General features: G+C 54.5%; 10 protein-coding genes across 10 annotated transcripts; 6 read left to right on the top strand and 4 right to left on the bottom strand.

Moving 5' to 3' along the window:
• Nucleotides 1-1,006: 1,006 nt before the first annotated feature.
• On the top strand, nt 1,007-4,041 carry DACRYDRAFT_20604 (L domain-like protein; the record flags this gene model as incomplete). The annotated part of the gene is made up of 8 exons (XM_040772000.1): nt 1,007-1,479; nt 1,586-1,799; nt 1,849-1,922; nt 1,971-2,179; nt 2,234-3,129; nt 3,190-3,245; nt 3,406-3,631; nt 3,660-4,041. 8 exons carry the CDS (start codon nt 1,007-1,009, stop codon nt 3,786-3,788), a joined length of 2,277 nt encoding a protein of 758 aa, XP_040631952.1. The 3' UTR covers nt 3,789-4,041.
• Nucleotides 4,042-4,617: 576 nt separating this feature from the next.
• On the top strand, nt 4,618-7,851 carry DACRYDRAFT_63411 (uncharacterized protein). The gene is made up of 3 exons (XM_040775730.1): nt 4,618-7,030; nt 7,085-7,234; nt 7,287-7,851. The coding sequence occupies exons 1-3, from the start codon at nt 4,805-4,807 to the stop codon at nt 7,599-7,601; spliced, it is 2,691 nt and encodes an 896-aa protein (XP_040631951.1). The 5' UTR covers nt 4,618-4,804; the 3' UTR covers nt 7,602-7,851.
• Nucleotides 7,852-8,896: 1,045 nt separating this feature from the next.
• On the top strand, nt 8,897-10,001 carry DACRYDRAFT_104944 (uncharacterized protein; the record flags this gene model as incomplete). Its single annotated transcript, XM_040768003.1, has 2 exons — nt 8,897-9,381; nt 9,428-10,001. 2 exons carry the CDS (start codon nt 8,897-8,899, stop codon nt 9,999-10,001), a joined length of 1,059 nt encoding a protein of 352 aa, XP_040631950.1.
• A 161-nt stretch (nt 10,002-10,162) lies between these two features.
• On the bottom strand, nt 10,163-10,753 carry DACRYDRAFT_104943 (Isochorismatase hydrolase; the record flags this gene model as incomplete). The annotated part of the gene is made up of 1 exon (XM_040768002.1): nt 10,163-10,753. The coding sequence occupies one exon, from the start codon at nt 10,751-10,753 to the stop codon at nt 10,163-10,165; it is 591 nt and encodes a 196-aa protein (XP_040631949.1).
• A 733-nt stretch (nt 10,754-11,486) lies between these two features.
• Nucleotides 11,487-12,103, bottom strand: DACRYDRAFT_47846 (uncharacterized protein; the record flags this gene model as incomplete). The annotated part of the gene is made up of 2 exons (XM_040774787.1): nt 11,487-11,591; nt 11,651-12,103. Coding segments are annotated over 2 exons (558 nt in total), but the record flags the coding sequence as incomplete, so codon positions are not given.
• Nucleotides 12,104-14,496: 2,393 nt separating this feature from the next.
• On the bottom strand, nt 14,497-15,189 carry DACRYDRAFT_20600 (acyl-CoA-binding protein). Its single transcript, XM_040771999.1, has 5 exons — nt 15,023-15,189; nt 14,947-14,968; nt 14,831-14,894; nt 14,703-14,775; nt 14,497-14,650 (listed from the first exon to the last, which is right to left on the bottom strand). Exons 1-5 carry the CDS (start codon nt 15,113-15,115, stop codon nt 14,588-14,590), a joined length of 315 nt encoding a protein of 104 aa, XP_040631947.1. The 5' UTR covers nt 15,116-15,189; the 3' UTR covers nt 14,497-14,587.
• A 363-nt stretch (nt 15,190-15,552) lies between these two features.
• On the top strand, nt 15,553-17,058 carry DACRYDRAFT_104940 (uncharacterized protein; the record flags this gene model as incomplete). Its single annotated transcript, XM_040768001.1, has 8 exons — nt 15,553-15,757; nt 15,813-15,852; nt 15,903-15,960; nt 16,005-16,222; nt 16,274-16,356; nt 16,407-16,503; nt 16,555-16,709; nt 16,781-17,058. 8 exons carry the CDS (start codon nt 15,553-15,555, stop codon nt 17,056-17,058), a joined length of 1,134 nt encoding a protein of 377 aa, XP_040631946.1.
• Nucleotides 17,059-17,632: 574 nt separating this feature from the next.
• DACRYDRAFT_76109 (uncharacterized protein) lies at nt 17,633-20,515 on the top strand (the record flags this gene model as incomplete). The annotated part of the gene is made up of 7 exons (XM_040776183.1): nt 17,633-17,770; nt 17,829-18,040; nt 18,111-18,277; nt 18,328-18,410; nt 18,468-18,521; nt 18,569-18,869; nt 18,922-20,515. The coding sequence occupies 7 exons, from the start codon at nt 17,633-17,635 to the stop codon at nt 20,301-20,303; spliced, it is 2,337 nt and encodes a 778-aa protein (XP_040631945.1). The 3' UTR covers nt 20,304-20,515.
• Nucleotides 20,516-20,898: 383 nt separating this feature from the next.
• On the top strand, nt 20,899-23,282 carry DACRYDRAFT_20598 (uncharacterized protein). Its single transcript, XM_040771998.1, has 5 exons — nt 20,899-20,966; nt 21,019-21,230; nt 21,283-21,532; nt 21,580-21,937; nt 21,989-23,282. The coding sequence occupies exons 2-5, from the start codon at nt 21,019-21,021 to the stop codon at nt 23,227-23,229; spliced, it is 2,061 nt and encodes a 686-aa protein (XP_040631944.1). The 5' UTR covers nt 20,899-20,966; the 3' UTR covers nt 23,230-23,282.
• A 323-nt stretch (nt 23,283-23,605) lies between these two features.
• Nucleotides 23,606-26,297, bottom strand: DACRYDRAFT_114337 (uncharacterized protein; the record flags this gene model as incomplete). Its single annotated transcript, XM_040769801.1, has 9 exons — nt 23,606-23,728; nt 23,792-23,825; nt 23,872-24,029; nt 24,188-24,407; nt 24,471-24,773; nt 24,829-25,283; nt 25,331-25,867; nt 25,936-26,102; nt 26,156-26,297. The coding sequence occupies 9 exons, from the start codon at nt 26,295-26,297 to the stop codon at nt 23,606-23,608; spliced, it is 2,139 nt and encodes a 712-aa protein (XP_040631943.1).
• Nucleotides 26,298-26,729: the final 432 nt, after the last annotated feature.

The raw sequence follows: 26,729 nt of genomic DNA, 5'->3' as shown, positions 1-26,729 counted from the left end.
CGAAATAACTGCAAGAGCTAACGAGTAGCTCAAAATTCCGACAACAAAGCGAACAACGAGAACAACAAGTCTATCAGCAGACATTACTAGATATTTCTATGATCTAGTTGCCCACGGTCGCTTTCAGGGGCTCTCCATCGATGGAGAAGTTATGCGATCTCACCTTCCTTTGCGAACCACTCCGTTTCAAACTTGGCTTTGGGGAACTCCGTTGACTTCTCCCTGTGCTACGCCATGGAGTACAATACCTTCACTGGATTCCTCGTAGATGTCATACTTGCAGACTTCCTGGACGTGGAGGATGCTGATCGATTTAACGATTCCTCCGCACATTTCAGAACAGCCGCTTGTCCCCTGGCATGTCGATCTTCGGATCGAAGTTCTAGGCCTGCTGCTTGCATCGACTAAGGCACTGCACATCTAGTCTCAAGGAAGGAGGGTAAAGGATCGTCACATGCATCCAATAGTGCACCAAATGGCCATGAAGCGCTTGATCAGGCACAGAACATCATTTTTGATCATCCGAGTGAATGGAACTCCAACAGCAGACAACATGAATCCTGCGGTGCCGCCCTGAGGCTGAGTCGGTGGAGAGGGCGGACCTGATGAGGTACTGCTAGCGAGTATATTCACCGTCAACACTTCGAAAAGTGCCTGCATCCGCTCAGTGCGGGATGGGGGAGGATGGCGAACGGGGTGCGGACGCCTATCATCAACATGAAGCAGCAGTCGTGCAAACATTGTTGTTCATGATTTCTCCACGACATCCCTATACCACTCGCTGTCAAGGACACCCATATTATTGGTGTACGTTATGATTTGTCGAAGCTTGCATTGCGTCTAATGCTCGAGTCATCTCGAGCCAATGAAACGGATCAGATTTGATGGTGAAGAAGCAAGAAGAACGGAGAACCTGGGCACGCGATATGCCAAACGCGGGTCCCTTCCTCGTTCAATCATCGTGTTCATCTCTCTCTCATACCACTAACATCAATATATCCACACAATGCCGCCCGAGACGCCTGCTCGCTCTCGCATACCTGCGCCGACGGGGTCTCGTATACCTGCCCCTGCTAGTAAAGTCTCTGCTACACCATCGCGGCTTGCACCTCCTGGAACGACACGGACTGTCGCGCTCCGCACGCAAAAGTCCGCGTCTTCGCTGCGACCGCCGCCGTCCCCAAACAGAGCAACGTCGGCGAAATCTCCTTCTCCCACACCCGGAGGTACTAGGGCGCGCGCCAAAACACCTACAGCCGGCTCTAGACCGAAAGTCTCGCAGCCTGACCCTCCTTCGCCGAGCCTGGAACACGGGATGTCAAAGATGTCTGTGAAGGATCAGATTGCCCAGAGGCGCGCTGTGATGCGCGACCAGACCACAAAGTCACGAGTTGTTAAACCTATGGATGAAGAATGGGGGGATGGAAGCGGCCTCTCGGGAAAGAAAGACGAGGAGGATCTCTTGGGTCGACAGAGCATGTTGGTGGATATCACTAGGGCACGGACAAGCGGTAGGCTTAGACCTACGCATATATGCGCCTGTCCTCACATCAACATATTCAGGAAAGCTGGATCTCTCGTTTAGGGAACTTCCTTGCCTACCATATGCTCTTTTCAATCTGCATCTGGCGATGGAACCATCTTTCCCGCCGCCGCCGCCCGTTGATCACACTCAGAAAGAGGTGAAACAGCCAGCATTTTACGACTGCGTCGACTTGGTCTCGTTGAAGGCTCGTGACAATTCGATCGAAGGATTGCAGGCGGAGCTGAGCTATTTTGTCAGTCTCAGGTTGTTAGACGTACGTGGAGTTATTGGTGTCGTACAAGTTACCCACTCATGAAAGACAGTTGAACCGCAACAAGCTGAGCAAGTTGCCACCCACTTTCGTTGAACTGATAAATATTTCAAATTTGGATCTCGCGTACGTCGAGTGCATTCTGCATTGACCTGTTGCTGACGCATACATCAGCCACAATGCATTCACATCTATTCCCCCGGAGCTCGCTTCACTGACTGCCCTGATCAGCTTGGACATGTCGTACAACCCGCTGACGAGTCTTGAAAATATCCCTAAGAATGTGGCGAATCTAGCGGTATCCCATTGTCAGCTGACCCTGGCTTCTTTAAGAAGTCTCCCGGCCGGAACTGTCCAGCTTGACGTATCTTACAATGCCTTTGGTATATTTCCTTATATATTTATCAACCTTATTTGTGGTCCTGATGTTTCTTTAGGAGCCTCCCCCCTCCTTTCAGGTGTCTTGGAGCCATTTTCGAAGCTCAACAGCCTGACGGCAAAATCGTGTGACTTGGATCCGAATGACTTTCAAGGGGATGGATGGTGGTTGACGCGATTGTCCACGGTCGAACTCGGTGGTGTTGTCAAAGAAGCCTGGGAAATCGAGGCAGAACAGCGCGGCACGCGCCGTCGACACCCCACATCCTCCACGTCCCAGGACAGCAGATCCGCCAATGACGTGGAGCGTAAATCAACCAAGGAAGCCACAAGCACATCACAGGAGGAATCAGGCGCGGCGCAGACTGGGGCAACCGAATCCCACATACTGGATCCCTTCTTCGATGCCTCAAAGCTGAGCCTTATAATGCCATCATCCCGCAGTCGTCCGCCGCCGCCCGCATATATTCCTACGAATACGCTGCCCTGTGATGTCATTCTGCGGCACGGTTGGATAGATGACCTCAAACGTCTCGTCCTAAGCGGAAGGAACGCCGACCCATTATTTACCCTGCCAGCAGACAATGTGCACGCGGTGTTCAGCACAGTCGAAGACCTCATGATGGATGACTGTGGACTGGCCGAGATCAGTCGTGTTCAGGTGGACAGTGTCCAAAACGAAGAAAACACGTTTGCAGTCATTGCTCGGCTGTTTCCTCGTCTTCGCAGCCTCGATCTCTCGTATAATCGTCTTCCCTCGCTCCAAGGCATTCGCCAACTTCTGGCGCAGCGAGGCGATGCGGAGACTACAGGAGTGCGGGAGCTCAGGTTGAAAGGATGTGGCGTGAATAATGTGGATGAGCTGGTCAATCTTCTGGAAGATGGCGGTGTAACGCCAAGCAAGACAAACTGGGCGCTGCGAGAACTTGATCTGAGTGACAACGAGATCACCAAGGTGCGGTGTTCAGTTGCATCGGGATCTTGAGTAAAACGTGTTAAATTCTACACCAATCAGCTACCTCCGAAGCTGGGTCTGCTTCCTGTCGATATCCTCCTGGTTGATGGTAATCTGTACGTGAGATTGATTCATCTCGTTGCGGTTTTTCCCTATCATTGCTCCGAGGTCTCGGGAGATCGCCGGCGGCACCGTCACCTCTTTTGCCACTCTATTCTATTTTCGTATCTAATCTTGCTCCCTGGTTCCTCAAGATACTGATGACTCTATACGTAGGTTCCGAATTCCGGCGAGGCGTGTATGGGAGAAGGAAGGTGAGAGGACCCAAAATTTGTTGCGCTGTGCATTTCCTGTTGCAGATTCATTCTGCCCACCGGGATGCACTCGTGCCACGTTTGCAAACCTGCATGTCGCTTGTGTCGAGGTCGCTCTATCCGCATGGGCCAAGCACAGGAGGCAACAACCACCGGTAGCACGACTTCGCTTCTTTTTTTCCTGTTGTGTCGCACGGCTACCGCTTTTGGTGTGAGAAACACTTACCTAAGCGGCACACGTCTTCGAACTCCAGACCCTGCCGCTTGATTCTCGGTTTATATCTTGTCCGACTTTTGCTTCCTTCGCTAGTTTCACCGGGCAAGCCCGGAAGCGACGTGGCCTGAGCTTGGGTGATTCGGGTGATTGGATCATGAACTCGGCGATGCCTACGGGATTGAGGTCCGAACAATTGCTGACCAAATTCATTTTCCTGCGACAATTAATGCAGGTACGAAGGGGCTGCTTGGGTGGCTACGCGAACGGATGTGAGGCGAGACCGGACGGGAAAGGAGCGGTCGGTTGGGCGTGTGGTGGATGGAAGGATGGGGTATTTCGCCAGCGATCGAGTGAGGTGTGTTGTGGGGGAGTGTGTTTGAGAGAGAGGGGTGTGCTGCGTGTGATTGGACGGGTGAATGCGGATCGGGCTGACGCGGAACGAAGCTGATTGTGTGCGGGGGCACAACGGCGAAGAGTTCGGCCAAGCCACCACATTCGCGTCCCTGGCATGAAGAGGTCCTTTGTCGGCCAGATTCGGTACGATCTCTTGGACGAACTCCAGCGCAGTTTCGCCTCAAAGTGGAATGGCTAATCAAATCTTTCGCCCAAATGCTTCTGTTGCATGTGCTGAGCGGCCCATTCCGTGCGGGGTACGGCAACTCGAAGCTCGTGTTTGTCCGAGCGGGACGGCGGGTGCGTGCGTGAGAGGGGGAGGGGAGAGGGTGATGGGCGAATGGGATCGAGAGTGGGAGAATCTTGCCTCCTCCTACATCGGGCAGGGCAAGGTCCAATAGGCGTATTATCCTGCCCCGCCCCTCTCAATTGCTCACCCCCGGCAGACCCAGCGGTAAAGGAGGGATACGGGGGAGCGAAAGTGACGATACCACCTTCCCCGCATTCTACTTGCTGGTATAATACCCCGCCCGTGCCCGAGGAGGGACGAGCGCTCCCCCCTTGGTTCCCTCCCCTCATCTCCCTTTACTCAACGATTTGAGGATTTCGAGGTAACGAACGGATTATCGCTCCCATCTGGTGGTTCATCAGCACCATCTAACCCTCTCTCACTCTTCTCTCTCCCCTTCCTCCACACGCAACCAACTGTCACTCTAATTTTTCCCACCAAGAAACGCCCCTGCAAGCCAAAATGAGTATCATTTCTGTTCCCTCCTCTGCACCGTCTGCACCCCCAACGCCATCCCCTTCGAGGCACCCGAGCGAACCCGAGGGTGGTCACGCTGCCATTTCCCACCCTCACGGAAGTAGGCTAGTGGGTGTGACTGGGACAGGGACATCGACAGGACAACCCCAAGGCACACTTCAGCGCCGTCGACATTTGGCTGTTCCTCACTTGACTCTAGACAATACCCAGCGCCGGTCAACGTCGAGGACGACAGCTACAGGTTATACACGTCACCTGACCAGCACTAACGAAGACAAGGACAAGGGGAACAAAGACCTGTCTGACACAGACGCCAACCAGGGCTCGCAGGATATCGAGATCGAAGACGCGGACAACGCCGGGGACACCAAAGACCCCCAGGAGACCCAACCTAGGGTTATTGCTCGCCTTCCCCACGCACTTCCCACCGTTCACGTCCATCACCCGTCCCAATCACCACCCCGGATCTCTTTCACTCACCAGGCGTATAACTTCCCCTTCGCATTCCTCATGTCTGCCCCCGCCACCCCTATTGCTATCCGCCCAGGACAGGCGCAGTACAACGCCGCCCAACTTGCGCACAAGTCTGCACATTACCTCCACTCCATTCCCCCGAGGGAGAAAACCACCCGAACACTCATCCTCGACCATGTGCTCTGGAAGCACGGAAAGGCTCGTTTTGCCCAGGCACGAGCGGAGCTCGGCCTCAGGATCCTCAAGGAGGACGAGGATGAGGACCTTGAGGATACCACGGACGAAGTGGACGAGGTAGATGCCCTTGGCTACCGTCCTTCTGGTCGCCCCGCGCCCACCGCCTTCGGCCCAGGCGACCCAAGCAAGGCAAAAGTCTTCAAGACCCATGCGGAGGGACACGAGAATGTGCTGAGCGCGATGCTTGAGCAACCCCCAGAGCTCCCCTACCATCAATGGGACGAGGACAGCTCAGCTTCGTCGACGGTCAAGGCACCTCCGCTCCCCAACGGCGTCCGGCTCCGCCTAACCCTCACCAGTCTCGTCAACGACTTCTTTGCGAGGGACGAGGATCCTGTCATCGTCAGCCGTGGCGCATACCCGCCCAGCATCTCCCAGCTTCAGATGATCAGTAACCCCTGTGCCCCTGCAAGTTCTCTCCCTACCCTTCCCAGCCTCGCAGACTTGTTCAACCCTAGTTCCACTGGTCCGGCTGCTACACCCCCTTCTGCTCCGTCTTCAACTTCAGGGCCTTCCCAAGGCGGAGCCAAGCCCACCTCCATCTGGGCTATTGTACCCCGCGGACTCGGCCCTGAAGCACCCTGGACGTTCGCAGGTACCCTCCAAGCACCACAACCCCCGTCTTCGGGTACCGGTTCCACGAGCCTACCTCCGCAACCTGGTCCATCTGAGTGGCCCAAGCTCAACGCCCCCACGCCTGCCACACCCGCTGCGCGCGCCATAGCACTCTACAATGCCGGTGCCCAAGCACCGCTCAATCCCATCCAGTGTGCCCGTCATCTGACGCCCTGTAACTGTTCCACCGGGCCAGCGACAAATACCCATGCGAGCAGGCACATCGGTGCTGGCTTGCGTCGTCCGAGCCTTCGCCTTCTTCGGAGGAGGAGCAACTTCCTCTCCACACTGGGCGGCGAGCGTGCCCTTCCCACAAGCAGACTCACCGACCTCTTACCACGGTTCATCCGGCTCTCAGCACTCGTCGCTATCGAGCTCGGGCGGGAGGCAGCAGGCGAGGAGTCCACTCGACCCTCGGCTACGACTAGCAACGCTGGCGACACAACAGACAGCAGTGCTGCGTCTCCTTACACTTCCGATGCGGAGGGAGACGGCGACCGACCGCCCGTCCCTGCGCGGCCAAGTCGTGCATGGTATGCTCTTCTTTGCACGCTATGCACGCGCGCTTGTCTCGAAGGCTACCTTGCTCGTGGATGGCGCGGCACCGAGGGCGTCGAGACGCTCTTCGGGCTTGGGGTCGACTTGGGCATGTCCCTCGATGGCTTGCTGGACGATGATGCTGCCACTGCTGCTGCCGCAGGGAGCGACGAGAGCATGACGGACACTGAGGATGGGCAGGAGCTGGAGCCTGATGGTTGGCCGACGATGGAGGAGGCGGCGAGAGTGCTCTTCCCTGGGTCAGGCTCGGCTGAGGACGGATACCCAGCCGCGGTCGGGAGTGCACAGGCTGAGTACGAGCAGGAGATGCGCGCAAGGCGGGATATGGTGCGTCGGTTTTGTTCCCAATGCTTATCTGAGAATTGACTTGTTCTTCAATAGTTCTTGGACTTCCCGCCGAATACCAATGACTTGAGGAGCCATCTTATGGACCTTGCGGGTCGTTTCCCACCCGAGCCGATGGAGCGCTCGGCGCTCAGGTTTTGTGAGGCTGTTTCTCGTTGGAGGGGTAGACCAGAGCTGCAGGCTAATGTGAGTTTCCTTGCGCTGTGCCATGGTGCTGTGCTAACATATCTTTGCTCAGCCGCACAAGAGTCGTCTACGGAGCATGTCAATCGTCTCGCAGACTTCTCAGTCCGCGCTCTCCATCGCATCTGTTATTCACCCCTCACCATCGAGTCGTCCGGCGATTGATCGCTGGTTCGTTGTCCCCTCCCGCTCAGAGCGCCGTCGTTCGTTAGCCGTCCGCGCCGCGTTGGGCACAGGCAAGCGGAAGCGCACTGAGGGGAGTGGAGAGGCGGGGGCGAGTTCGCGCAAGGGCAAAAAGGTCGATAGGACTGATTCGAAGGGGTATGTCGAGGAGGATGACTGGGTCGACCCCTACGGCATCCCAGGCTGAAGCATTTGACGGGTTGTTCGGTTCTGCTTTCCTCGTTGATAGAAAGCTGCTGATTGTAGGAGCGCGAGCGCAGGACAATGTAGCAAGTCGCGCTGGTTTGGGAGGAGCACTACTCTGTTCTAAATGGTTTCATCGTTCTGTTTGAGGGGATAGGAGAGCAACACTGACGTTCTCATGAGTCCCGTTGGTTGGCGGTGTGGGTGGGGGACGTTACACCGAGAGACACAGCTCCGTACTTGTTCTATTTGTTAATGGGAATCGTGATTGTATGATTTGTAGTCTGCCTTTTCCTTTTGTTTGATTGATATCGTTAGAGTAAACAACGGATTATGAACAGCATAAGAAGAGAGTGATCATGCGGCTGGATATCAGAATATCAGAAGCTTGTAACCTAGGTCATGTGACCTTCAGTTGAACCCTTCCGTTGGCCCTTCGTTGCTAGGGATGGCATCGGTCCTAGACCGGACTTTGAGGACCGCGGTCCTGCCGATCCAGTCCAGGACTGGACCGTCCGAAGACTGGACCAGGACCAACACTTTTGGAAAATCCGGTTCAGTCCTGAACTACGAAGGACCGGTCCAGTCCGGTCCCACGCAGCCACCATTTCGCCATGCAATTGGGTGCAGAGTTTGACAGTTTTGGCGTTGCAGGGATGGTGACCGGTCATGTCATGGTGTTGGAAGAGGTCGGCATATCATCTGACTGACTGGCATGTCGTTTCAGGTGCATGATGAATCTCGCGTGTGCTTCCTCCCGCTCAATGCCATGACCCCACATTGACTATTGAATAGAATTATGTCAGCATTTAGTGGACTGGACTGGGACTGGCGGTTCACGGTCCTGGGACCGTCCAGGACCGGACCATCACAGGACTGGACCGGGACCGACTATCGCCAAAAATCCGGGACCGTCCAGGACTGGACCGGACCGGACTGGACCGTTGCCATCCCTATTCGTTGCACATTCCCCGACGTTCTACGGCCAACTGTCCCAATATGGTGCGGCGATAACCTATTCTTATGCGGCGCTAAGGCCATCTTGGCTCCTCTGGTCGCTTCCTGCACCGCTCGCCGTGGTTGTGGGGAGTATGGACACGGTCTCGTACATATGGATGCCTTCGAGGCAGCGACGACGTTGCTCTGGACTTGCCCCGAACGACAGCGCTTGCGGCATTTTTATCCTCGTTCATCTCTACCTGAGCTGAGACAACTTAGTGGCTACTGAACAAGAGGAATGGTGAGGAGGCTTGTCTCATTTCATTCCTGACGCGCAAACCAGCTGAGGCCACCCCTCAGATGGCTGGCAATACGCGCTCTACCCCCGACGACGTCCTTCCACGCCGACCCAGCTCCATCTCTCATATTCAACAATTCCTACGCAAACGGTTCAGTCTAAAGGAAGACTTTCCCGTTCGTACTCGACGAGCGTCTGGGCTGACTGAACACTTCAACTTCTTTCGATCCCGCGGCCCGTCCAAGACGGCACCATCAGCTATGGAAACTGTCGCTTCAATGTCACCTATCACTCCGAGCTCGCCTATGACAGCTGCTGACATTAGTCTTCGCCGAAGGAGTGTATCGTTTGCGCCCAAGACACCGAGTCGGCTTGCTCAATCAATGCTGCCGCTCTCCCCGCCAATTACACCGAACAAGGAGAGTTTTTCCGATGCCCAAGTAGACGATCGAATTTCTATTGAGCTGCCTCATCATGCGACTGCTCTTTCGAACGCGCCGCGGCCTTTGTCATTTGCGGCATCATCGCTGAAACGAGGGCGCAAACCGTGAGTCCGCGAGCTTATCCGATCACTTGAGTTGACGTTCCGCTAGTCCGCCTGCAGCTTTGGACCTATCGCCCAGGAAAGTATTAACACCCGCCACACGGACAAAGCAAGACGTTGCAGAGAAGAAGAAGCCAGGCCGATTGAATGTCAAAATCCTTGAAAGTATCGCGCGCCGGGGGGGCCAGGTGCCACCCGCAGCGGTCGCCGATCAGAATGCGTTATCTGCTACATCGCCTCCAAACATGCGTCCTGTAGGCACACCCAAAGAAGAATTCGGCGCGCAAATAGGTATGCTCGGCCTGGGGATGGTCGCTTCTCCGCTTCCGTTGTCAGCCCTCTCACCTCGGCCGCCCGCCGCCCGTTCTGGAACGGCCAATGTCTCTCACGGGCAAGCCAGTGCTGCAGCTCCTATCACCGCCATTCATATGGGACGACAGATGACCTTCGCGCCGCTGCCACCGGAGCCTGACGAGCTAGGCCGTTGCACACTCATTGACGAGGAGGGCGAACCGTCGATGGTGTTTCCGAGGGAAATCCAGGACTGGATCTACATGCCGTGGGTATACTGGGGAATGATTTGTGGTCGTCCTTTCAACTTATGGTTTGAGCCTAGGAAGTAGTCAGAGTTTACACTGTATACATGTGTTTCATTATATCGAGCTTGTTCATAAATAACACGTGTGAGAGTACACTTATAAGTTATAACCTTCCTTAAGAGTAGTGTGAAATAAGATGTATAAAAAAATGGTCCAGCAACCCTGCTCCAGCGTCAAACATCTCTTCATCCCCCCAGCTCAGCCAGAACCACATTTGTGGCTTTAAGCGTGACTCCATTGCCCTGCAAAGTCCTGATGCCATCCTGCCACGCATCTAGAGCCGTGACCCTCGCCTCTGGCTCTCCCCATGTAGCTGTCGCATCCGGCACCACTACAACCTGATATCCACGCAGCTGAGCTGAGTTGGCGGTCGCATGCACATCTCTCTCGGTCGTGTACCCAACTAACAGTACGGTTCGGATTCGGTAAAGTTCAAGCACAGCTTGGAGGTCGGTGACGAGAAAAGCGTCTAAGGTGGTTTTGGCGATAACGACCTCTCCGGTCGCTGGGGTAGCCCAAGTCTCGAACTGATGCCCGGGTTGTCCAGGATGTAGAAAAGATTCGGGATCTGATTGATCCTCTCGGACGTGGACGATACAACTGCCGAGATAGTGGCGGAAGGCGGCAAGAAGTGCAGCGACACTGCCTGCCAATTGTGTGTGCATTGGCACCATCGGCGCTCCTTGATGGAAGTTCCGGCAACCTTGCTGCAAGCCTACTAATACGAGGGCAGTATCGCCAGGGTTGACGGTGATTGTTTGAGATCCGGTGGCCATGAGTGCTCTTGGTGGTGGGGAGGGTGCTACCGGAGGACCTGTGTTTCGAACGAGCTTGAGTATTGAGTGAAGTGACTTTTATAGAGAACACAGCACAGCGTACCTGTGTCATCATCCACACAGTCATTTCCCCACTCCTGTAAGACTACATCATCTCAAGTGGCATCTGTGGGCCAGCAGACGTTTACAGACCTGGAGGCGCGTGGGGCGAAAGAAGATATCGACCCTGTCGAAAGGAGTCTCCCGCGGCTAGGCTTGTAACCCCACAGCTTCTTTCTACTATTGAAGGCACCCCCAGGCACTGGGAGTATATCTGGCTCGCATGTGGGTATTCACGGAGCGGAAGTATCCGGGCAGCTGGACCAATACAAAAAAACTGCCGCGTTGCACCCAAAGGTCATAATTTGTAAGGTGTACCACCCAGTACAGCAAACAATTACACCATGCCTTTTCCACGCTTTGGGTAACTCCGGCCCGAATTACTCCATTTGTCTCGGATTCTGTTGAATTCCTGTGTCTTAATTTGTTTCGCACGTGCCATCAGCCTCCGTAAATGTGGTCGCCTCTTTCTAGACAATCTGCATGAATGTTGATCATTGAGCTTTCATCTCTGAGCCTAAGGTAAATTGAGACTTCAGGTTTTGACTGGAGAGGCTTCAATGCAACTGTGGTCACCGAGAGAAGGGATGAATGATTAGCAGCAGGCATCCCACCTCCACCTGCTATCTCCAATTCACTCTTGCCATAGAACAGAACGCAGGGCAGCGATCTGCTCTAGGTTCAGATTGTCGGGATATATAAGGACCCATTCAATGATCAAGTCTCCCTTTCCGATGATCTATAACATTGGATGTCAGTTTGACCTTGCGTACGATGGGTGTAGCCAGAGACACGAACCTTCCCACCTTGTCTAATGGGCATCCCCTCCCCGGGCAGAATAGCTCTGTCACCATCCCTAATCATCCCTTTCGGAAGCTGTATTTCTACCTCTCTTCCATCTATCGTCTTGATTCTCGAGAGATGATGACATCCGGCCAGAGCGTCTACCAGGTTCAAACCGAAACGAGCGACGAGATCTCTTCCTCCGACACCTTCTCGGCCAAATCGGTCATCGGGGAGTTGACGGACGACGAAAACAAGATCCTGGAAACCACCGGGCTCGACTTCGCTACCTGCGCCCGGATATGTTATCCGCGTTCCTTTCTTCCATCCCGGCTGAACGTCGATATCGATGAAGCCTTCAAGGCTCCGACCGTTGAGAAGACTGCGGGTAACGCTAAAGCGTTTTTGGCAACCCGTATATAATTCTCCAAGGGTGAGTCGAAGTGGATAAACCCAAGCTTTCGGTTTTTGTAATGGAGCTGGTGGGTGAAATGCTTTCAGCGGTTTATAAAAGGCTGGTACTGATGCGTCGGTGTCGGAGGTGACAGCGGATTCCTCCTTGGGCAGCGGTGGGCGAGGATGTGAACGGGGCCGAGCGCGGAATCGGGATGGGGGTATGTGTTGGGGTCGAAGAATGCTGCATTCATTCAGGACTTAGTCGGGTTAAGATCACAAAGCGCACTCACTTTTCATCAAAAGAGTTTCTAGAAGAGTCTCCAGGACTCGGTATATGCTCCTGTGCAGGAGGCTCACCAGCAGTTGCGGATGTCGCGCAGTTGTTACATGGGAAGGGATGGCAAGACTGAGAATGGGGCCTTGAATCAGGGAGAGGTATGTTGGGAAGTCGTTCCATTGGAGATGGAGGTATCGGAACGTTCCGCGGGGAGTGTTCGGAGGACCGACAATGGCTCAAGTCGGAGCGTGACATACTGGGAGACCGTTCCATAGGAGAGGGAGGAATCGGAATACTCCTGGGCGAGCGCTTTGGGTCAACGGTACTCGATGATACAACTGACGTCGACAGCGCGGCAGTATCGATTTCGGGCACAGGGGCAGGCACCTGAAGAGACGGCATACCAGGGCAAGGGACCTGTGAAGTTGGCAAATGGGGATGTGGAACACGCCAATCGGTCGAAGGATAGGGATCGAGGTAAGGATACTCCTGCATATTGGATGGCTTTGCTGGTTCTTGAAGTGGAGGGAGAGGCTCAGCCGGTGCTGGTGGTTCGGCGGACGACATTCTTCTCTCATGGTTGGTGTTGTTCGCTCTTAATCCGGCCTCTGACTTCCGTCGTGCCATGCCGGATCCATGTTCGCCTGTCGAAGCCTTTTCGGTGGCTGCTCTATCGATATCGTAGAATAGACGATCGTATCGAGCACGTCGTACAGGATCTGCGAGGTAACGATATGCGTTGTGCAGCTAAACCTGCCGTTAACGACGTCGAAAGACTGCCAACTCCAAGAGAAACGTACTTCGATAAACTGAACAGACGCGTCCTCCGTCCTAAGTCGATCAGGATGAACAAGCAGCGCCTGTTTTCCTGTGAGCACAAGATAGTTATGCATATATAAGAGTATACTGTACTCACTTGTCGCCGGAAGGCTAACCGCAGCTCCTCGGGATTAGCATTTTTTGAAACCCCTAGAATTGTGTAATAGTCTCTTGCGAGAGATGCCTTTGCTTGCTCCATGGACAATTAGGTTTAAGAAGTTGATGGCGGAAACGTTTCTAGATATTTCGCTTCCGGTCTAGGTGATTGAAGTGGATGAGGTCGAATCGTCCATCCCTTGCGGCATATATTGGGAGAACCACGTCGTGCGCAGCTTGTTCCATACGTGCAACTTTCGACCAGAACGATCTGGAACGGCGTTTGTCCAAGCTGCGCAATGACCATAAGAGCGGATGCCTCGTGTTGGACACGCATCCTCCAACCGTTCGGCGCGTTTGAACTCGAGTGAGGCGACGATTAAGCATGAGGCTAGACAAGGATATGATGCCACTCCTAGCGAGTTTGCAGCTAGAAAGGCGTTGACGGAGAATGACTGTCTGGGGCTGTTGTTCGGGACCCGGAAGGCGAGGAGAGTTTGACGCAAGTGCCGGGGCGTCAAAGCGACATCACTCGAGTTGACGTAGCCGATGAAATCCTTCTCCATCAGCGATCTCCACCGGATTCACGCCCCCTGACTCATACCTTCTCTCCACCAATCGTCCCAGCCAGCTTGGCGGACCATGCTGCCAATATCTGACATCTTCTCGACCATTTGACATCCAACGGCCTTCCCGTTCAGCAGCCAGATGTCGGTGTCGCCACTCTGGTTGATAGTTGCGGGATCTACATCAGACGTCATCCTGCGCAAGTGACACGATGCCCACGTGAGCTTCTGTACGAAAGGTCAGTTTGAAGCTCCTGAACGGAGAGAACAGCTCCATGGGCGTACCTTGACTGCTCGCACGACAGCTTCGCATCCTTCCTTCTCACCAACGAGTACAAGTACACCGGGATGTCCGATCTTGCAAATACTGCGTAGGTTCCATAGTGAAGATTGCTCGATAATAAAGCGCTTCTTTTTGGGAGCGCGGATGTGATGGAAGGTCATCAACGCTCGAGTGAGTGGTGTTACAGAAGGGACCTTCATCGTCGCGTCATCACGAGCTTGATACTGTAAATTGGTAACTTTGTACAAACTTTGATTTCAGAAAGCAGAAGTTGAGTAGAAAAAAAATCAAATATTCAACTACTATAATTTGCTTATGCGAATAACTTATGACTAAGTTGCTTTATCGGTCTCAGTGTCATTGTCGGCGTCGGCTAAGTAACCATGCCTGAAGTGTTCCCATCCTTTTCAAGACATACAGACAGCATTTCAGTCTTTATTACAAATCGGTATCTTCACGACCGTACACCCTTATGCAGCATCCACTGCACATTCATGTAAACCCGGCTACAGTATTTACGCCTCCTCGATCTCCTTGATGAGCTGCTCACCCTCGGAGGTGCCGCTGGCCTTCAGAACCTGGAACGCACTTTCTCAGCATACGTAATGACAGTTTGTGGTTATCACTGACCTTGAGAAGGAGTTCCACGTACTCCTTCTGCGCCTCTTCCTTTGACTTTCCCTCTAGCTGCTTCCAGGCGTCCCTGAAAAGGTATTGTGTCAATCGGCAATACCTCCTCCGACCGAGTGAATACGCACCACTTCGCCTTGCCAACGAAGTCCAGCAAGCCCGGACGCGTGGTGTTCACGTCGCCGATGGTACCTATCTGCACGTGAATGGCCGATCTTTTATCCCGCATTGATGGAATATGCACCCTGTTTGTAAAGAGCGTAGAACTACAGACCCCGGTCAGACTTATAAGGAGTCACGAGCCCAGCAAGACGGGGTACCTCAAGCTGCTGCTCCTGCGATACCTTGACCGGACCTCCCTTCGGGAGTCCCTGCACAATAGCGACAGCCTTCTCGAACTTGGTGTTGGACATGATTCAGAGGTAGAGTGCTGGTGCTTGGAAAGGAGAGGAAAGGGGAGATAATGAAAGGCACAGGGGTATTGGGGATGTGACTTGACCAGGTAAGTACTATGCGGAATGTCCGCCCGAAGTGGCTGTGACTGTGTCGTAAGTTGAGAAGCGGCATATTGAATCTCTGCCGTCATCCTTGCTTTCTCCTTACCGTCTCTCATTTATAAGGTCATCGCTGGTCTGGATATCCTCCAATACCAACATCATTCCTCATGGATATTATAGGCGCTGATCAAATTGGATCACATTGCAGATAATGGCAGCTTATCCTTGGACTTGGCTCGACTTCATTGCTGCTTATCTCTTGGTGGTCCTGACGGTCTCTCTTGTGTATCGACTCTGCAGCAAGGCTTCTACTAAAACAATGAGAGAAACGAATAGCTCTGTCTTGTCGCTATATGGCAGCATATATCACACAAATAAAGCTGCCTGTTCGTTACCAATTCGGCCGGCAAACTCCTATCTTGACTGAACGGAATATAGCAGAAGCTATCATCATCGCGGAACCAACCCCGCTGTATGACTTTCACCTCGAGAATGCTCGAACACGAGACTATCTGTATGCGAATAAGACGCTGCGCTACCCATACTATCAGACAATGGGTTAGTCTCCTGTCCATGCAAGACGGGCCTCGAGGCGCTGATAAATCCGAACCAGCGCATCAGCCCATGCACATAAACGATTGGCTGGAAATCAGGTAATCATTACAGCTTCCGTACCAATGATTGTCAGCTGACTCGCACGCAGCTCACAATACGAACATAACCTTCAATTGAAGAAGGCCGTCATCGCCGAACACGTCAAGGTTCCTGAAATTTCTGAGTGTACGCTGACTGATACTCGAAGCAGGGCGCTAAAGTCCTCGATTCTCTCCCCGAAAATGATGCGGCTTGTGCGGAACTGCTTGAAATGGCAGTGGACTACTTGCCTAAACGTTACCCCACCCTTTTTGAGCGGCTTCTCCACGGAGAGAAGGACGGCATTCGCAACGGCGTCACGGGACATGTCATAGAGTGGCCGAAGGCCGAAGTACCGGTAGGAATCGATGCACTTCGGCATGTTAGCTGGTAGGTGATATATTTCCCGTGAAGAAAACGCCCCATTGACGCACGTTTCAGCCTGACCGAGTGTGACTTCCTCATGGCCCGTGAGCGGGAAGACGGGCACGTGCACTTCACTGGTGGTCTAGTGGCACTACCAGGTCTGGATTTATTGTCTCATATTGCGCCCCGATCTGATGTGACGTGGCAGGTTCATACCTCCTGAGTGAGAAGATCGGCCAGCGGATGTCCGAGGTGCACGGTCCGGTGCCCCAGTTCAACGACAAGCTGCTGTTGTCCGTGGAGAGGTGAGATAAGGCTCTCCGACCGTCACCAATCGGGGAAATGACGCAGACAAGAACGCTGAAACGCATGCATCCTTCGGCACCATTCGAGCGCTCCTCATGGGCGATCGTTGATGACAAGAACCTCTTCTGGCACAATATCGCATCACTCCCCGTTGGAGCGGAAATCACCCGGCCGCCTGCCGAGCTTTTCTTGCGTATTGACCGGCGTGAGCACTTATATTCTTTCTTTCGATCATCACCCGCACTAACGCCTCGTGCATTGGCGGATCACTGATAGAAACATTCCGAAAGCTTCCCCGCACCAAGGCAATCATATTCGGGGTGCACCCTTTCCTGCGCCCGATGTCGGAGCCGGCCAGCCTGCCTCTCATGCCCAGTCTGTTGCTTAGGGTTCTCACCGAGTCAAACAGAGCTATGCTTGAGTACAAGAGCATTGCACGATTTGAGAGGGCTCTTATACCCTGGTTGAGGCAAGCGGAGGCGGAGCAGGTGCGGAAGGGGCTCATCAGCGGCACGGAGGGCGTTCGGGATTTTCGGGCCTATCGTGCTTCATGAGCGCGAATCTAGGCAACATCAAGAAGATGTGAGAGTATTCAGTTGACATGCGGCGGGGTAAAGAAGCCTTAGATCTAACTAAGCGAGCTTGTGATTTTGTCAGGAGTCTTCACCCCTGAGGGCACGCGGTATAAGGCATGCATCGGGAAGTCGTATACTGAAGATACCCTTTCTCATTGCGGTTGGGGCCAGGAGGCGCCCACGGTCACGGGTGCGTATACCATGGAAATAATTGAATTTCGCTTATCGGCGGTATTGACTATCACCGGTGCGATCGTCGGCGAGTTATACTAAACCCTGGACAGGAAACCCTTGCTTCTATGTGAAAGTTGATATGGCTGCCAATCACAAATACTTAACCTATCGGGAGCAACGTGTTTGATGATAAGCCGATGTCTAGACCGTTTGAACTTTACCTAAATGTGACGATGCTCATTCTCCGCAATTCTGCCCGACCGCGGGTATTTAAACAGCGGATTTTTGGCCAAAGTTGGGACACGGCTAACCCCGTAAACCCCATCGAGCAATCCGCATCTGCGACCATACACCTCCGACGCCTTGACCCCGCCAGAGAATGACCCCTAGTGCAAATATTATTCCAGTTTCTCCTGTGAACGGTACCACCACTGCAACCACCGACGGCCATAACCCTGTGAAAGCTCCTGCGAAAGCCCTCAAACCCCACCCGCTCGATCCCCTCAGCCCTGAGGAAGTAGGTCCCTTTCGACTGTGACGGCATCCCCCACAAATACCTAACTTGGTAACTCCAGATTAGCGCCGTCTCCCTTGCGCTCCGCCATCACATCGCTTCCAACACCCCAGTCAAAGCTGTCAAGTTCACTAACGCTTATGTCCTCCAGCCGCCTAAACGCGATGTTCTGGCTTACCTTGGTATCCCCCTCGAGACTGGGAAAGAGCCCGAGCCAGCTCCGGAGAGTATTCCGAGGCGTGCGGAAGCGGATTTCATAGACGCCGTCACTGGGTGAGCAGAGCGGTCCCCTCCCAGACTGCTCTCTTGCTCACCACCATCATCATCTCCTCATCTCATACAGAGATGTATATGTTGCACAGCTCACCTTCGTTGAAGGAGAATTCAAGGTCGATGATTTGACCAAGCTTCCAGAGGGCACCCAGTCAATCATTACCCCCGAAGAACTCTGCTTGTGCGAGTATGCGCTCCGCAAGGACGAGCGCGTCTGCAAGCTCGCCGCCGAAGTCGGTACGTACGACATCTCTCGCCCATTCAAGTCCTCACTGATGAAAACTCAGGAGTGACGCCTGACCAGCTCCACGCTGATGGCTGGGCTTTAGGCTGGGACGACCGCTGGCCTACCAAGACCAGGGTGCAGCAGGTGTGTCACTGTGATCTATCACCTACCGTCACCATTTTCTAAATGAACATCATTAAGTGTCTGCTCTATGCTCGTTACGGAGAGCATGAGAACATTTACTGCCACCCGATGGTAAGTGGCCTCTGGCATCCACTCTTCCTTATTGATTTCTTCCACAGGATTTCTTCCCAGTCATCGATTCAAATTCGTTCGAGGTGCTCGCCGTCGACTTTGCCCCTCACCGTCTGGGAGGCATTCAGCCGTCGACTCGGGTACCTCCCCTCCATGCGAAGCTTGAGCGTGAGCGCATCCCGCCCCCTCAGACAAAGCACGAATACCTGCCGGATTTGCTGGAGAAGAATCCAAACTTCAAGGGCATGAGGGATGACGTCAAACCGCTCTACGTCGTCCAGCCTGAGGGAGTCAGCTTCACCGTCCGTGGAAGGGAGCTCGAGTGGCAGAAATGGAAGATGCACGTCGGTAGGGCCATCCTTTCGACCCCATGCTAATGCGTCTCACCTATCCTAAACAGGATTCGAACCTCGTGAAGGCCTGGTGCTTAACACGATCACGTACAACGACGACGGCATGATCCGCCCCATCGCTTACAAGGTCTCTTGCTGCGAGATGGTCATCCCGTATGGCGATCCCCAATTCCCTCATCCACGCAAGTTCGCGTTTGATGTTGGCGAGTACGGCATGGGCACGGTGGCGAATGAGCTCAGTTTGGGCTGTGACTGCCTCGGTACGATTTGCTATCTCCCCGGCTGCTTCGTTGGAAACAACGGCGAGCCTATCAAGATTAAACACGCGGTTTGTATCCACGAAGAAGACGCGGGCCTGCTGTGGAAGCACACCGACTGCCGTGCCGGGGGACGTGCCCACAGCGTACGCGCGCGCAAGCTCGTCGTCAGTTGGGTCGCCACTGTCTCTAACTACGAGTACATTTTCTACTGGAACTTCTTCCAGGACGGCATGTTCGAGCTCGAGATCCGCCTCTCGGGTATCTTGAATGTATATGTCCTCGGCGAGGGCGAGAAGCAAAGCCGTTATACGACGCAGGTCGCCCCGCGTATCGACGCGCAGTATCACCAGCACCTGTTCTGCATGCGCATGGACCCAATGATCGATGGTATCAAGAACAGCGTCATGGAGACGGACGTTGTCCCCTCCGAGTTCCCTACCGGTTCAGAGCAGAATTTCGCCGGTAACGGGTTTTACACCAAGAATACGATCATCAAGCACACTGGGGAGGGTGAGCGTCAGTACAGCGCTGAGAACGACCGCCGGTGGACGATCGTCAATACCAGCAAGCCGCATTACTCGAGCGGCCAACCTGCCGGGTACAGGATCGTCACGCACTCATTCCCACGGCTGCTCGCCGCTCCCGGAAGCTGGGTGCGCAAGCGTGCCCCATTCGCCCGTTCCAGCTTGTGGGTGACGCGCTACGCCCCCGGGCGCGAGTGGCCCGCGGGAAAGTACGTCCCTCAGACGCGCGCTGCGCCCGAGGACTCGCTAGAGTATTGGATGAAAGGCGACGAGAACCTCGACCAGGAGGATATCATCGTCTGGTTCACTATTGGGACGAATCATATTCCTCGCCCCGAAGATTGGCCGGTCATGCCCGCCGACCACCTCAAGGTCGTCTTCCGCCCCCAGTCGTTCTTCCAGTGCAACCCTGCGCTTGACGTGCCCAGCACTTCGGCCGTCGGCAGCTGCTATGCGTTCGGCACTGCTGCTGCGCCCGTCCCCGGGACGCACGCTGTTGCTGTTACCACCGAGGGAGAAGCGGTGGTCGAGGAGACCGCTGGGCACCTGAACGGCGGCGCGAACGGACATGGGACCAACGGCAACGGCACGAACGGGCATAGAAGCAACAATAACGGCACGAACGGTGCCGCTTGCTGCCACTAGATCATTGGGGTACATGGGGACGTACGGGTCGGACTGCTTTGATTTTCTCGATTGATGCAAACTGATACTCTGATGCACTCACTGTACTGTACGCAATTTTTGTGTACAACCGAACAACCTCATGTAACTGTTGTCATGTCTATCCTTCATATCCATGTACGCGCAAATGCGCTTGTTTACCGTTTTGACTTATGTGCACCTCGTTAGGGCATCATGGCTGCTTGGAACTTAGACTATGGAGAGCAGCATCTCAAATGGCAATCCGACTGCTCTAACTGGTCATCTGAAAGGCTGATGTTGTTGATCCTTTCTGCACGTAAATGAGAGGTAAGAGAACAAGAACAGAATCGAAGGGTCCATCGGAGTGGTTAAGATGCCAAGGGTCGACATTGATAACCCTTTGTGTATATCAGTGATCGCTAGACGAAGACCATGGGATCAGTTATCAACGGACACGCTGGCGGTCCAGGATACAAGCTTGCTCTTCTACCGTCTCGTCTCTATTCTTGTATATAACATTCTCGCAATTAGCAATAGGAAGGCAAGCGCATCATGGCACCTCCTGCTGTCGACGGGAATGGGACTGCACCAACGGACAACATTGGGCAGATACCTGCGAAAGCAGGTAGGCAGCACCCGTTGGACCCACTGACATCCGAAGAGGTAAGTTCCTATCCTATTGCCCTCCCAGAGAGCAGGCTAACTTCGCTCCTAGATGACGGCCGTCTCCCTCTCTATTCGCCAGCACACCGCTTCTCAGACAGAGATCAAAGCGCTCAAGTTCATGAACACTGCGCTCCTCCCTCCGCCCAAGCTGCAGGTGCTTGCCTATCTAGGCATACCGCTCGAGACTGGCCAGCCGCCGGAGCCTAAGCCAGACAAACTGGAGAGGCGGGCAGAGTCGCAGTTTATCAACCCGGTGACTGGGTGCGTTCCTGTCCAACAGAATGGGGATGCGTGTACTGACTGTGGCTCAAAGGGACGCATATAACGCAAACTTCACTCTGGTAGATGGAGCGTGGAAAGTAGACAGCGTCGAACTGCTGCCAGAAGGCACCCAACCTAGCATCACCCTCGAAGAACTCTGTCTCTCTGAGTCTGTCCTACGGAAAGACGCCCGCGTGTGTGCCTTGGCTGCTGAGGTCGGGGTGACACCGGAACAGCTGCATGCGGATGGGTGGTCGATCGGGCTAGACGAGCGCTGGCCGAGGCGAAAGCGGCTGCAGCAGGTGCGTGTTCTCCCTGTGCCACATACCCTCAGACCGAGGTTGTACAGTGCCTACTCTTCGCAAGGTATCATAAAGATGACCACTTGTATGCGCACCCACTCGACTTCTTCCCGATCATCGACTCCAACCTGATGGAAGTAGTACACATCGACTTTGCGCCTCACCGGCTCGACCCATCCAACCCACCTTCCAGCAAGGTTCCCCCACTCGATGCGAAACTCGAGCGGCCGCGGATCCCCCCTCCGCAGGAGAGGCACGAGTACCTTCCGGAGCTGATGCAGGGGCAAGAGGGGTTCGAAGGCATGCGAGAGGACCTCAAACCGCTGTTTGTCGTCCAGCCGGAGGGGGTGAGCTTCAAGGTCGAGGGAAGAGAGCTCGAGTGGCAGAAATGGAAGATGCATATCGGTTAGTTTTTTTGCAGATGGTATTCGGCGCCGAGGCTAACCGTCTATTGAGGGTTCAACAGCCGGGAGGGCCTGACGCTGAATACGATCACGTACACTGACGGCGGGGTCGTCCGGCCCATCGCATACAAGCTCTCCCTAGCGGAGATGGTCGTGCCCTACGCGGAGCCGCTCTACCCCCACCCGCGCAAGTTCGCCTTCGACATCGGCGAGTACGGTATGGGCACACTGGCGAACGAGCTTAGCCTAGGGTGCGACTGCCTCGGGACGATCTGCTACCTCCCTGGGTGCTTTGTCAGCCATTCCGGCGCTCCGGTCATCGTCAAGCACGCTATCTGCATACATGAGGAAGACGCTGGCCTGCTCTGGAAACACACGGACTACCGTCCGGGCGGGAGAGCGCAAAGCGTCCGTGCGAGGAAACTCGTCGTCTCCCTCGTCGCTACCGTCGCGAACTATGAATATATCTTCTACTGGAGCTTTTACCAGGACGGGGCGTTTGAGCTCGAGATCCGCCTTTCAGGGGTGCTTAACGTCTACCTCCTTGCTGAGGGAGAGCGTGCAGGTCGGTACGCAACAGAAGTCGCCCCGCGCATCGATGCGCAATATCATCAGCACCTGTTCTCCCTCCGCCTCGACCCTATGATCGACGGGATCAAGAACAGCGTGATGGAGACGGATGTCGTGGCTTCGCCCTACCCGACCGGGTCAGAGGAGAACTTTGCCGGAAACGCATTCACCACCAACAGCACTGTGATCCAGACGACCTCGGAGGGGGAACGGCAGTGGAACGCAGACACAGATCGGAGGTGGACGATTATCAACCCGAACAGGAAACACTACGCGAGCGGCCAGCCAGTGGGGTACAAAGTGATGAACTGCGCTTTTCCTAAGCTGCTCGCTCAGCCCGGCAGCTGGGTCCGCAGGCGCGCGCCGTTCGCTCGGAGCAGTCTGTGGGTGACGAGGTTCAAGGAAGACAGGAACTGGCCCTCGGGCAAGTATGTGCCGCAGAGCGGTGCGGCACCTGAGGACTCGCTCGTCGGGTGGATGAAAGGTGATGAGAAGGTCGATAATGAGGATATAATCCTCTTCTTCACTATTGGGACGAACCATATTCCCCGTCCGGAGGACTGGCCGGTCATGCCTGCGGATATGATGCGCGTGACGTTCAAGCCCGTGTCGTTCTTTAGGCAGAACCCGGCGCTGGATGTCCCCAGTACCTCGGCTCAAGGGAGCATGTACGCGTTCGGCGCGGCACAGGAACATGTTGGTGTCAGCTCCCACTCAGACTGAGGTATTTCGTCTATTTGGGATATGTCATTAGGGCAAAGAATCAAGAGGATCAAACAGTTGTACAAGTTCACGTGTTCGGAATGCAATGCGGAGGAATCTGATGCCAGGTATGAAATATCGCAGAAAGCCAGATCGAGATCTATGCAGTCGTTACTTCTGCTGCTCGTAGTGTCGTAGCTTTCTGCTGTAGGTGTGCTCGTAAGTTCGTGCAGTCGTACGGTGTTCGGATGCGTGTCGATATTCTTAAATACAGATGATATGATGATTCGAGATGACTTGAGATAAGATGCCAAAGTCTATCGGCCATGGGCCATCTTCCATCGGTGGCGGTCAGCGGTCGGTCCAGTTCCATTTCCACTTCCACTTCCAGTTCTGGTCAGAGACTGATAACCCTCAACCCTGCATAATCCGCCAATTGGAACTTATGACCCGGGGACAAACAGGAGATGAACATCCTCGATGGGGGGATGTCAAGTTTCGAGCTGACGGCTTGAACGAGCTGGGGGAACGTGGGCAGTGCAATGTCAGATTTGGGCTGTTCTCTGGAGGAGGGGGGGCTTACGATAGGGGAGAATGTGCCTTGAACGAAGACTAGGCTGGGGGGACGTCAGCGCGTTCTTGGGGAAAGAAGAGCGGACATACTCGATCGTCAACGAGGGAAACGCCTCGTCCACAAGCTTACAATTGGCTTCCATCTCCGAGGGGATATCCCCCGCTGCTTGATACGCGTGGACGAAGACGATCCGCGTCGTGGCTTCGTTTTGCTGTACGTAGAGTATGGATTGGATGAGGCTGAACATCTGGGGATCCCATCAGCACTAAGACCAGGACCAGGACCAGGATCAACAGCAACAGCAACAACAGGAGCATGATCAGTTCCGCCCTTGGCCCTTGGCCCTCGTAGGTGCACAGTAGGGAAAAGGGAAAACGGGAAAAGCAGGGGAAGGAAAAGACCCACATCATCCGTCTTGACCCAAACCCCCACAGCCCTAGCCCTCAACCTCCCCATAAGCCTCCCAACACCCCTATCCATCCCCCTCAGCCCCGTGAGCCTATATAGCCCAGCTTGGTCGTAGACCCACAGAGCGAGACGTGCGATCAGGACTTGGGATTTGGAGGTCCAGAGTGTGAGCCAGACGAGGCCGAAGTAGCCTGCGAAGAGGCCTATCGTTTTTGGGCTAAAAGGGGGGGGGGGGGGGGGTTAGTTGGGTGCTGAGGCAGATGGGGGGGAGGGGACGCACTCTTGGATTATGTTCCCTACCCAGAGGACGACCATACACCCCACGGCTAGGACACTGTACCCCAAGCTAGCCCTATACGTTCTCGGCAAGCGATCCCTATTAAACCTGAGCAAGACATGCGATATAGGATAGAGCGCCAGAAGGAAAAGGAAGGCGATGGCGAACATCGAGCTGAGGAGATCGAGTTGGAAGCCGCAGGAGGCGTAAAGGATCAGGGAGAGGAGGAGGGAGAATAGGATCGAGGGGTATTCGGATTGCGTCAGTGGGAGACGGCGGAGGAACAGCGCGGGGAGGGTGTGGTCGCTTTTCCGTACATACATATGTGAGTGGGGAGGGAGGGAGAGGGGGAAAGACGTACTGCGCTAACCGGTCTACTAGCCCGCAGAGCATCACTATCCCCGCCAGCACCCCGCCTAGGAGGACAGCGACCGCATCTACGACAACGACGATCCTTAGCCAGCGGCCAGCGACGCGTTCTGCCAATAAGCTGAGCACGTTCGTCCCCCCCGTTATCTGTTCCATTGGCATGCAAGCGAGTACCAAGAGCATGAGCGGCGCGTTCAGCAGCGTGACTGCTACGATGAGGTTCCTCAACACGTGAGGGAAGACACCTGGACGGAGGGACTCGATGTATGTCGGTGTGCATTCGAACCCTGTCACGCCGAGGAAACCGATACATATGCCGTTGAATATTGTGCGCAGGGTCTGGGAGAGCGTGGGTGGGTGGAAGGTGTAGTTGTAGGCTAGGAGAGAGGAGTCTGTGCGTGCCCAGTGGATGAGAGCAGCGAGCATGAGAGCGAGCATGACTAGGATCTGGGAAGAGTTAGCTAGGAAGAGAGGGAGGGGAGAGGAGGGCATACGTGCACGGTGAGCATCGTTAGTGCTACACTGCCGCTTTCTCTCAGTCCTGCGAGAGCGATAAAGGCTATGATGACAAGGAAAGCCACGCCCAAGAGGATCTCTACGAGCCTTGAGTTCCCTACAGTTAGCTCGCCGACGAGGTAGCTCCCTGCCGTAGCGGCAGAGACGGTGCTAGTGGACACAGCATCGAGCATGGTTGCTGCTGCTCCTACAGCTGCTAGGCTCTTGCCCGAGAACTGGAGTAGGTAGGCATACGTCCCCCCGTTGAGCCTGACAGCAGCGACAAGTTCGAGCAGCACAGGCCTGAAGAGGAGGAGGATGACACTGCTGAATAACAATGCTATAGGACTGTATATCCCACAAGCTGCTGCCACTGCTGGGAAAGCGTAGAAGACTGAACCGATAATGTCGTTCCCCGCCAGAGCAGAAGCGATGAATTGTCCCATCTTGGGTGTGTCACCACGTGAATCTAACTCCTTTTGAGCACACGTGATGTCAGATTGGACTAGCTCGAGGTAGGACGTCTGTCCCCAGCCCTACAACGAGTCATAGTCAGAGCCGCAATCGACATATAAGGCAATCTGTTCCCAGAAAGAGGACTTACTGCGAATTCCCAGTCATGGTCCAAGTTGGGATACCGCGTGCGGAGGTTAGGAGGTGCTTTTATATTGTGTGGCCTGTTATTCCTTTGACGGCGTATGATAGTCTCGAATTCTGACTGAGCGAAAGAGGGAGGATGAGGAGAGGTAGGAGGGTCATCTCCTATCGTTACTGAGAGAGGTGAGTGGTGTCAATGGGGGTTAGAGGATGGAGGATGGACATACGATGTGCACGATGACGTCGACGTGGTGTCACAGGCAGATCGGGCAACATGTCTTTCCCTTCCTCACTCTTCGGTTCACTCGATGACATGGCTAATGTCGGTGAAGTCGGAGCGGCGGCGGATGTCGGACTTGTAGAACCCATAATGACCGATCACAGTGGATGAACGAACGAAAGTGAAAGCAGCAAAGGTCAGCGCTGTCCTGCACGTCACACACTCGAGTAAAGTGGCGCGCCCCCATCCCATTCAAGACACGACACCAAAAACTGAAATCAGCGACAGAGCGTGACAGACCCTTTTCTGCCCGTATCCGACACTTCGGTTCCTACGCGACTTCCAATTGCTCCCGCTCTCATGCCTGGCTTGTTAAAGTCGGATCAGCGCTGTATTTAGGGAATGACGCCCGTGCGGTAAGATGTTTCCCTTCTCTGGGTTACTGATCTCTATCGTTCCTTGGCTGATTGGGCGATAAAGACCCTGAGAAGCGGCTTCTACGTAGCTTTCGAGCTTCTGGGAATTACCGGCTCTGTGATTCGTCCATCTTTGATTCTACTCCGAAACAGCGTTGGGCCCAG

This window comes from Dacryopinax primogenitus (assembly GCF_000292625.1).
Source record: "Dacryopinax primogenitus strain DJM-731 SS1 chromosome Unknown DACRYscaffold_3, whole genome shotgun sequence".
NCBI classification, from domain to species: domain Eukaryota; kingdom Fungi; phylum Basidiomycota; class Dacrymycetes; order Dacrymycetales; family Dacrymycetaceae; genus Dacryopinax; species Dacryopinax primogenitus.
This window is presented reverse-complemented; position numbering and strand designations above follow the sequence as displayed.